This window comes from Coffea eugenioides, chromosome 6 (genome assembly GCF_003713205.1).
Source record: "Coffea eugenioides isolate CCC68of chromosome 6, Ceug_1.0, whole genome shotgun sequence".
Classification (NCBI taxonomy): domain Eukaryota; kingdom Viridiplantae; phylum Streptophyta; class Magnoliopsida; order Gentianales; family Rubiaceae; genus Coffea; species Coffea eugenioides.
In genome coordinates this window covers 21,404,336-21,415,721 of record NC_040040.1, presented here as the reverse complement: position 1 = coordinate 21,415,721, position 11,386 = coordinate 21,404,336, and the positions used below count along the sequence as shown (strand labels likewise).

General features: G+C 35.9%; 1 protein-coding gene across 1 annotated transcript; it reads right to left on the bottom strand.

Moving 5' to 3' along the window:
* LOC113773835 (anthocyanidin 3-O-glucosyltransferase 2-like) lies at positions 1-1,434 on the bottom strand. The gene has a single exon (XM_027318440.1). The coding sequence runs from the start codon at positions 1,432-1,434 to the stop codon at positions 1-3; it is 1,434 nt and encodes a 477-aa protein (XP_027174241.1).
* Between the last annotated feature and the right edge of the window lie 9,952 nt (positions 1,435-11,386).

Below are 11,386 nucleotides of genomic sequence, written 5' to 3'. Positions count from 1 at the left end.
TTAGAAACTTCCCTGCTCTTTTCCAATGTTGATGTGCATATCTTCAATGAAACGTCCAAGTGAAATGAATGAAGAACCCCCATTTTCAATGGCCTTTCTGCTCATCTCCTTCATTTCTTGAACTCTTTTTCTTGTCGGATTCTCTGTGTCCATCAAGCATCTGATAGCTTTCTCGATTTCCTCAGCCACTACAAGATTCTTTGCATTTTCCATTCGATAATCCATTTTCAAGTCCATAGCCAGTTCCAACTCTCTTACCAACTCGAACGCATTGATTTGTTGCTCAGCATATACAGGCCATGTTGCAACAGGCACCCCATGCCACAGGCTTTCTAGTATAGAGTTCCAGCCACAATGAGATACAAACCCCCCAACTGCTTCATGAGCCAGCACCTCCATTTGTGGTGCCCAACTACTCACCAATCCTCGATTTTCAATGCGTTCTAAGAAGCCTTGCGGCAACATTTCAGAAATATTGGAATGTTCACCTGTCCCTTTTGTAAAGACCTTTGATAACCGGACTGACAACAAGAATCTGTATCCACTCCGCTCGAGTGCAAGTGCCATCTCTGCTAACTGGTCAGGCTCAAAACTACCCATGCTTCCAAAACAGAGAAATACAACTGATGATGGAGGCTGATCATCTAACCATTTCATTATTGTTTCGTGATCAGGCTCTCGCTTTCTGCCCTCCAGGTCGAGCAGGGGTCCAACTGTGTAGATTGGCGGTGTTTCAGCATCGAATTTCAATCGATCCACAGCATGAGGTTCTAATTCTGCAAACGTGTTTATGATGATTCCTTTTGTCTCCTTGAACTTGGTAGCATGTTTTATGAATGAGGAATAACCACCATGCTTGTTAAATGCTAAAGAAGGTATAACCTTTGACGGTACAGGGTGAGAATAAGTTGGAATAATTGAATCAGAATCTGAAGTCTCGAACTCTCTTCCATTTTGGCTATAGTGAATTGGAAGATAAAACAAGAAGCCAAGATAGGCAGAGCCAGAGGTGAAGAACACATATGAAGGAACGCCAAGCTCATTCGCTACATCAACCATCGAACTACAGAATAGATCAACAACCATCCCGGCAAGAGAAGTGATGGATTCTGATACTAGTACTTGACCAATTATTGCTGTTTTGACATGGGATCTATGGCTTTCCAAATATAGAGCATAAAAATTTTCTGGGGAGCTCCAGACCTCTGGTAGATTGGGATCTACTTGAGGAATGTTGATGAATTGAATACTAGTGTTTGAAGTAGCCACTTGTTGAGTGTAGGACTCCGAGTCTGGGCCAACAGGCGAGCTTATGACCAGAACAAATATTGATAGCTGATCATCTCTTTCAGTTAAGCGCTTGGAGAGCTCAACTGTGGATATTAGGTGACCTATGCCTGGTGATGGAACAAAAACAAGCTTTGTCTTCTTCATCTTTGTAGTGTAGGAACTGATATAAGAATTTTATTCTGCTATGGAATTTTGAGCTATGCTTGCATAGATGAATGTTTACTTTGCTATACAAGCCTCTGCTTTTTAAGTGGGAGGGTAAAGCATCAGAGACTGACAAATGTGCACATCATTCTACAGTGGAATGGCTAATGTCAGAGATCCAGAATTTTTTAACATACTTCTGATTTCGACATTTGACTACCCAATGGGTTTTTTAACTTTCAGCTTGACATTATTCAAACACCCAATATGTAGATTTCTGCAAAGTGTGGAATGGTACTGCAAAGCTATCGTTTCGACCAAAAAAAAAAAAATTACTGCAAAATCGGCAACCATTGCTAAATAAAACTAGGATTCACATAATTATGGCAGACATTGACATATATTTTATCCCCTCTATTCAGATATTTTTGCAAATTTAACTTCACTTGTTATAAAAAGTAAACTCTTGACGAGTATTCATTGGCCAACGGTTAACCTAACCCATGAAACTATGTCCAAGTCAAAACAAACATGAAGCATATAGCTGATGTTAGTGGTTATTGGTTTTTTTTTTTTTTATTTAACTCAATTGGGAATAGTCCAAACCTAAAGGATGAAAGACCATGAGTGGCATGAGCAAAGATTCCAAAATCAAAGAGCATAGCCTGAATACACACTCGGGTTAATTACACTTCACCCCTAAATCTATACCACAATTGCACTTTGCCTTTCTGAATTAAAATTTTTTTTTGACAGTTTACCTCTTTGAAAGATTCCACCATATAAAGGTTGGGGTAGAATTTTATTTTTACAAAATAACATTCCTCTAGAGGCGGTGGCTAAACCAGGATCTTCGGTCATAGGATACAATAATTTATATTAAATTTACAACTTGTGGTTTGCGAACTTTTAGCTCAACTAAATGTTTCTCATAAGGCTAATAGACGTGAAGCAATTTATTCAATATTGCAAAAATAAAATAAGAATTGTGTATAGGTTGTCATTTATTTTGCATTTAATAGTTATCAGGTCATCTAATGGTATAAAATTATACAATAGTTAATATTAGGCATAAATCTATGAGATGTACATTCATATATACAATAGATAACTAATGTGTATTTGACCAAACTATCCGATGAATTGTCAATTTGCTTGTAATTTATATGCTTAGACATATATAAGTGGAGTTCAATATTAAGACAAATAAGGTTAATTAGAAAGGACATACAAATGGAGAAGACAACTGTAAAAAATTTCAATAGTTTCAAAGGGACAATGATAGAACTAGATGGAATAGATTGAAAATGCAGGGGAAGGGGGCAAAAGTGGGGCAATTATAAAAACTCTAAACTTTGTATAGGTTGTTCTGTAGCTTTCAAAAAATTGAAGGGGTGCAAAGGCAATGTGGGACGAAGTTAATGGCTATTATCTTATTTGTTTAATATTTCTTCCGTTCATTCTACTTTCTGATTAGAAAAATGTTCCGTAAATCATGATATTTTCTTAACTTAAACTAGTATTTCTTTTCATTTTCCACACTAACTTCAACAATAGAAAAGAATCTTAAAGGCACTTTACATTTTATTTCGAGCGTTTACTAGCCCAAACAAATGAAAAGAAGTTAGGTATGTAAAACATATTCCAACAATAAATGTTCAATCAGGAGTCATAATTGTCATTTTACAGCGGGTTTTTCTAATGGGCACCTAATTAATACACCGAAATTTTACCCAACTTACCATATATATATATATGTATACAATAATAATTATTACCCTTTCTTATATTTATATACTTTTCTTATTTAATCTTACATTTTCAAAATTCGTACGCCTTAAGTACATCTTAACGAGTACCCATGGCACCTCTTAGATAGACCCTTTCACAATTAATAGTAATGCAACATGCACCTGCTCTGTTATGTGCAAAATGTTTGCTATTTGTTTCTATAATGATTTTTAGCTTTTTGCTTGTCTATTACTTTGAATATAGTAAGGCACAACCTTAGACATGTTGCAATTACATATTTTAATTAAAATTCATGACATCTTGCCAACTTATTGTAGATTTCTTTGTTTAAATACCTTTTTTTTTTTAAAACTGTTTCTGCAAATTTATTTGGTTATTGACAAATCAAAAAGGAATGAAAAGGATCAGTGCGTTCAAGCTTTTGTTTTCTTGTATAAATTTTGTTTCAATAAAGAAATATAATAAATATATCAAATAAGGAAAAAAAGCATGATTTAAAGAGTATTCTTTTTTGTTGCGTATTAGAATAAATTAAAAAAAAAATCATGTAAACGATAGACTTGGGTTCCTATCTTTTAGATGCTCTATTGTAACATCTTAGCTTAGGTTTTTTTATTAATTTCATTTCAAATGTGTAAGGGTAGTACTTCTTTTTTACTTGCTTTCCACTTATGGGAGATTGCGTATATCTACCTCCGTTAAAAATTTAAAATTAATCAATAAAATATCTAGGGTGGCATTTCTTCCCTTGCACGGGGATTACCATTAAAAAGATCTTGTAAACTAATTGTACATAAATAAGAAAATATTATATTTTTATAAAAACTCAGTGAATGGCATATTTGCCTAAAACAATTTCGCATCATTAATTTATTTTTATTTATGGTGAGAGAGCCTTTCAAAGGGAGTAAACCTTCATTCTTTTAGTTCAAGGAGGCAAAGTGCAACTGAACATAAACTAGAAGAAAAATTTTAATTAACCTTAAATATTTAATCTCCAATAAAAATTGAGTACCATTTCTTAACCGAAACACCGCAGATAGGTGGACTGAACAAACACCAAAAATTCGATCTCATTAGAATGGAATGAATATTGCATATGGCACCTTAGATTAGAATCTGCGTTCTGGCTAGCATGGGTTACTTTTGTTTGCCTGCTGTGGAACTGTCACCTTATAGCGACTAATTTTTGTTTGGAATAAACAGGATTGAGGCTCCTAAAATCACGAATTTGATGGGTGCAGTTAGGGATGAGTTTGATTTGAGATTAAGTGGATGAGATTAGGGACAGCAATTGGGATAGGCACTTGCTTGGGATTCATAGGGTGGGGGTAATTTTCACCCCCCCATTAAAAATTCTAAGGGATAATTTCAGAAACCTCTCCTAATATTTTGCATAATATCACTGAGCACCCCTTTGGATTTCAAAATCTCATCTAGCGCTTTTGGATTGACATTTCTTGTAACATTTTAGTACCCTTGGAGGAAATGCAAGAAAGATAAAACTTCTCTTCCAATACTACCCTTATGTTATCTTACTTATGAAGTTTACAAAAACAATAAAAAATAAAATAAGGTTAAAAAGTAAAAAGATGAAAATATGAGATGTTATAAATGCAATAGCAAGCAATTTTATAGATATACAACAACTATTATCTACCATAAAGCATGATGTTTAAAAAAAAAGATATTCCTAAATATATATTTGGTCATTGGATTATTTTTTTTAATTCTGAGTCATTTATAAAATTATTTTCTATAAGTAAGATTTATATTACAAACCACATATATGAAGAGATTATTTTAGTTTTTAGTACAACTTAAAAGTACATCATGTATTAAAACATATTTTCCAAAAAATTTCTTGACTTCCTAATATATGTCCACAAAAATTTTCAAGGCGTTAACTACTTATAAAAATTGTCTTAAAATGGTTGACTTTTACTAGATTTAGTTTATCCATGTCTTTTATTGTCCCACCATAACCTTGATATAGAGAAATATAAACCATTATTAAATAGCAAATTGTTTTTTTCTAATACATTTTGTGGTTTAAATTTTTATTTTGTTTTGGCATTTTGGTTAAATAGCTATTAAGAGCAAGGGTAATGCTGTCAGTTTGTAATCTTTGATAAGAATATTTAGTCTTGTCAACCTGACAGGAGAGGTAAGTGAGATTTTTAAAATTTTAGGAGAGTTGAGTGATATTAGGAATGCAAGTTTGAAGATGATGAGATGAGACTGCTTCCCTCCCAATTGTCAGACGGGTAGAATTAATAAGAACTGCAGGGAAAAGAGCCTGTCAGAAAACCGGCACACCTACAACTTGGACAAATTGGAAGCCATTAGGAATTCCTTGGGGAACAGCATTCTTATTTTGGATATCAGCAAATAAAGCGGATGGGATTAACGTATTCATACTCAGTTTGTATTAATGGATGGAATTTCTAGATCATTTGATCAGTCTTATTATGTCTTGTGTTTCTTCTGTTTCCAACTCAGTTAGTATTAATGGATGGCGCCCTTAGTACTTTAAAGAAGTTTGAGGCAAGGTAGCTCATTATCCCCTTATCTATTTATTTTATGTCAAGAAGCTCTCTTAGTCAGCATCTTTGGCTTACTAGACTCTCAAAAGCTCCACCCTGGATCAGAATCCTTGCTAGAAGCAGAGTACCTTCTCTATATATCTTATCTTATGATAGCTGATAACAGTATGGTATTTTTTACTTGCTCTAAAGAAGCTGCTTTGAACCTAAAGAGCACCTTGGAGAGATATGCAGCATTCTCCGGACAGGTAGTTAATTACCAAAGTCCAGCTTGTTCTTCAGTCCAATACACAACTGGATCTCGTGCAAGAAATTAGCAGTATCTTGTCAGTTCAATTGGTTCCGGCTCCAAGCATTTATCTTGGTCTTAACTTGGAATTTTCTCAGCCTAAATCCCGACTATTTTCTTATCTCAAGAAGAATAAGATTGCCTAACGGGTTGCATCTTGGAAAAATTCTTCTTTATTAGTTATTGGACGAGTGGCATTAGCTAAGCATGTACTTTCTTCTTCATCCCAATATTCATTAGCTATGTTTGTTATACCAAGAATGACTGCTAAATCTATTGATACATTAATAGCACGTTTTATTTGAGCTGGGGATTTGGAGGGAAGAGGCATTCATTGGAAAGCTTGGCATATCATTTGCAAATCAGAATTGCATGGCGAACTAGGAATGCGTTCGATTAAAGAGATGAATAGAGCACTCCCAGCAAAAGTGGCCTGGCAAATTATCTCAGCAAACAGCCTAATTCTTTTTTAGCAAATTTTTTTCCAGCTAAGTACTGTCAATCGTCTAGCTTTCTGACTAATGAGTGAATTCCCAATAACAGGAACCCTCTTCATGGTAGTGTATTGTTCTGCCAATATCTTCAAGTCAAAGTTTCAGATCTAATTGATTAGGATAGTAAGTGGAGAGAACCTCTTATACGGGCCATCTTTCCTGAATCAGTATTGCGGAAATTTGTGCCATCCATATTCCTATCCAACAAGCTGATGATTATATGATATGGGAATTTGATAAAGGATGGTGCTATATATTGTTAAGAGTGAAAATCATCAAGCTTGGAATCTTGGTATCATGGAGCAGCCATATTCTCCTTCAATGGAGGGATCCTTACAGATTCCTATGGAAGCTTGGAAGAAAAATATGGTCCCTCCCCACATCAGCCAAGCAGCAGTTTTTCTTGTGGCGCCTAATGCACAACATTTGTCCAAACGATCAAGCCTTGTTTCGAAGGGGTTGTTGCATTGCACCTCCCTGTTATAGGTGCAGTGTTCATGAGGAATCTATTTCTCATCTCTTCCTAGAATGTGATTCTTCCCAGCGAGTATGGCATGCTTCACCTTTAGGGTTCTCTTCTAATATTGGCCAACCAGTTTCATTTACAGGGTGGTTCACTGAATGGCTTTGCTCTGCACATTCTGACAATGAGATCATCCAATCGACAAATATCTTATGGTATATTTGGCTAGCCATGAATCATTTGTTATAAAAAGATCAATCGTTTGATCCTTCACAAATTTCGCATGCAGTGTTTGGTTGTTCATTTCCTTTGAAGATTCCCTCTGAAAGGGATTGTTGTACCCCCCAAGTTATGAGATCATCAGCTCAATGCGTAATATCTGAAGGAAGATGGTCATTTTTCTTCAAGAACCTGAAGCTATCCAAGACTACATGAATGCTTGCAATGGAGTTATAACGTTTGATGGATCCTTCTCTAATCAATATAATTCAGCAGGCATTGGATGGGTGTTTCAAGATCCAGAGCATAATATTATACATCAATCAAGCGAGCAGGTCCACTCCTCATCACCAGTTCAAACAGAAGCTTTGGCGTGGTTGGATGCGTTAAAATGGGCTAAACCACTAAGCAATGCTACTATTCTGGTGAAGGTAGATTGTCTGCTGCTGCTAAAGTATCTTTTGGATCTATCTAATACAGAAGTTTATGTTAGGACCATTTTGCAAGACATACTTTGGGAGTATTTCTCAATCCTTTGCTAGAGTTATTTTTCTCAGAGTTAGTAGGTCATATGTAAATCTTGCTCATAATTCGGCTATCAAAGCTAGAACTCTGTAATTTCGCAAATTAATACAAAGTTAACCCTTTCCTTTCCAAAAAAAAAAAAAAAGCGGAAAAAACTTGTCGGGCATGAAAGTAATCTAGCATCTCAAGTCAGGTAAAATGCATGGAAATACTATAGAATTACTAATTGACGGTGAATATTGTTTCCTTTTTGAAATCTTATACTATGCCATTGCAAGTTGAAGTTAAATTCATACTTTAGATGGACCAATAAATCATCACAAATTGTCTAGGGGGTGAGGTGCTAGTCCTAAATAATCTAGGGGTTCAAATCAATTTTCACTAGACAAAAATTCAAAGACTGTGAAATGCAATAAGCTTTTTTGAGGCGTAGTATGTACACAAGTATTAATACCCTTAATAAATAACTGAGAGTAAAAGATGAAGTAGTATAATAGTAGTACTTAAAGTAAATTTAATTGTTGATCTAAGCAATTATTGCCCAATTTTGTTATCAAAAAACAAATAAAAAAAAAGCAATTATGGCACAACGAACTAAAATAATAAATTAAAAGAAAAATATACCGAATAACAAAAGTATCACCAAAATTCCCACTCTAAAAGCAACACCAAACCAAAGACAATAGGGCTTTTGTTAAGGTTTAAGCAGTAAACCACACACACTTCTGTTCTTCCTCCTCTTTTCTACACGGTCTGTCATTTCTCCTCAGCGAACCCTCGCATATCAAAGCCAATTAATGGGGGAGTTGGACCCAAAGTGTCACAACATTAATATGAGAAGTTGCTTGTTATATTCTTCTTAAATTTATAAAAATGTTTCTAAAAAGCTGCTTTATATGACATGACAAGTATAGATCAAATGGCTGAATTAATCACTTTTAATAGTTTAGTTTGTCACTACATATGAAAATTAGTATAATAGGTAAAGCAAGACTTCGGAAAGTTTAATGATTTTGTAACTCGCAAATACCCAATTGAATTGGCAGCCTAAATCATGCAAGACACTAATATATGTGGCAGGCTTTCGACTCGTTCCCTCACCTATCTCCCTTCTTTTTCTCTTTGATTGATGTTCTCAATATTGAAGCAGTCGTATTGATTGGATTCCTAAGGTAGTGTACTATTTTTTGAGATGCCCCTCATAATGGGATCTGGATCCTCTGCATTCACGGTAGTGACCACAGAGAACATTTCATGGTGGAGATGAAGTTAGCTAAATTGGATGGTTGGAATTGAGTTAGTAGGCACAAATTGCAATGGTTGATAAAAATTATTGTGTTTTTGCATGTCGTTTTATTGGCGTTTACATTCGTTCCTTTAGTGATAACTTTTATTATATCAAGTTATACACTGTATGAAGCAATTGTCATTAACAACTGCAAAAGCCATGGATCCATAGTCAAACACATAGAGACCCTGGGATCAGACCATAGTATGTTGTTAATAGACTCCAATCCCATCCAGGTTAAGAAAAAAAAAGATTCTTTTTTGATAAGAGATGGATGAAAAAAGAGGGGGTGGAACAAGTCATAAAGAATGCTTGGGAGGAGGCACAAACTGGTTCTAATATGTTCAAAGTGCATAGGAAAATTGCGAATTGCAGAGTGGCTCTTTTGAAATGGAAAAACACCTTCCAAGGCAACTCGAGAAGCAAGATTGATGGCCTCAAAAAACAAGTGGTAGACCTTCAAGGTCAGGATTGCGAAAACAAAAAGGCTGCTACAAAGGAGCTCAAGAGGAAATTAAAGGAGGCATACGATGAAGAGGAACTCTTTTGGAGTAAAAAATCTAGAGTGCAATGGTTGAAGGAAGGGGACAAAAACACTCATTTTTTCCACTCTAGTGTGAAAGGTAGGAGGAAGAGAAATAAAATGCAAAGAATTCAAAGGGAGGACAGAACTTGGACCACATCTGAGGAGGACATTGGAGAAGAAGTGGTTAAACATTACAAGGAGCTTTTTACTAGCAAGGTAGGTACCCCTACTGAGTTGGTTCTGGAGGGAATATCACAGTCAATATCGGATCACATGAACACTGTTCTTACCCAACCAGTCAAGGAAAAAGAAATTAAAGATGCACTTTTCTCTATGCATCCAACCAAAGCCCCGGGACCTGATGGCATGACACCAATTTTCTTTCAGAAATATTGGCACTTTCTTAAAAATGACATCATTTTAGCAATCAAAAGTTTCTTTCATTCGGGTCATATGTTAAAGGCTTTGAATCACACAACCATATCACTCATTCCCAAAGTCGATAATCCCACTGAGGTGAAGCAGTATAGGCCTATAAGTCTTTGCAATGTACTCTATAAAACCATTTCCAAAATCCTAGCAAACAGATTGAAAAAAGTTTTGGGAAACTGCATTAGCAAAAACCAAGCTGCTTTTATACCTGGAAGACAGATTTTGGACAATGTTATTATCTCTCATGAGTACTTGCACTACTTAAAAAACAAAAGTGAAGGATCTAATGGGTTTATGGCTCTAAAGTTAGACATGTCTAAAGCTTATGACAGGGTTGAGTGGGGATATCTGAAGGAGATCATGATTAAAATGGGTTTTTGTGATACCTGGATAAACTGGATAATGGAATGCATCTCAACAGTCTCTTTTTCCTTTAACATAAATGGTGAGCTTAAAGGATATGTGATACCGTCAAGAGGGATTAGACAGGGAGACCCATTATCGCCTTACTTGTTTCTACTAGTATCAGAAGGGTTTTCCAACTTGCTGGCTCAAGCACAAAGAAGCAAAAAATTGACTGGAATGCAGATTAGCAGAACCGGACCTTCACTAACTCATCTCTTCTTTGCCGATGACTCGTTAGTTTTTTGCAAAGCCGATAAGAAGCAAGCTCAAGAAGTGATGAAAATTCTGCAAGTGTATGAAAAAGGATCCGGACAGATGATCAACATGGAAAAATCTTCAGTTTTCTTCAGCAAAAATGTGGCGAAACAAGCACAAGAAGAAATTTGCAGCAGTCTACAACAGGTTCAGGTGGTGAAGCAGGGGAAGTATTTGGGTTTGCCAATGGTAATCACAAGAACCAAAGCGTAAATCTTTGGATTCATTAGAGACAGATGCCAAAAATCAATCCTCAACTGGAGAAATACACGGCTTAGCCAAGCAGGGAAAGAGGTGTTGCTGAAGGCTGTCACTATGGCGATGCCAACTTATGCCATGTCGTGTTTTAAGCTGCCCGTGAGGTTATGCAAAGACATCAACTCTTTGATGGCAAGATTTTGGTGGGGGGAGGCGAATGGTCAAATGAAAATGCATTGGGTTTCATGGAAGACTTTGTCAACTGGAAAACAAGCGGGTGGTCTTGGCTTCAAAGATCTTCAAAGCTTTAACAAAGCTTTGCTAGGCAAACAGATTTGGAGGCTCATCACATGCCCCAATCTTTTGCTTAGCAAAGTTTTGAAAGCCAGGTACTACCCTAAAACAACCCTCTTCAACTGCGAAATCAAAGGAAATGCATCATGGATATGGAAAAGTTTAATGTCCGCAAGAGAGGTGGTGCAATGTGGAGCTAGGAAACAGATTGGAAATGGGAACAACACTAGAATTTGGGAAGATGCTTGGTTGTTGGAAGGAAAGGG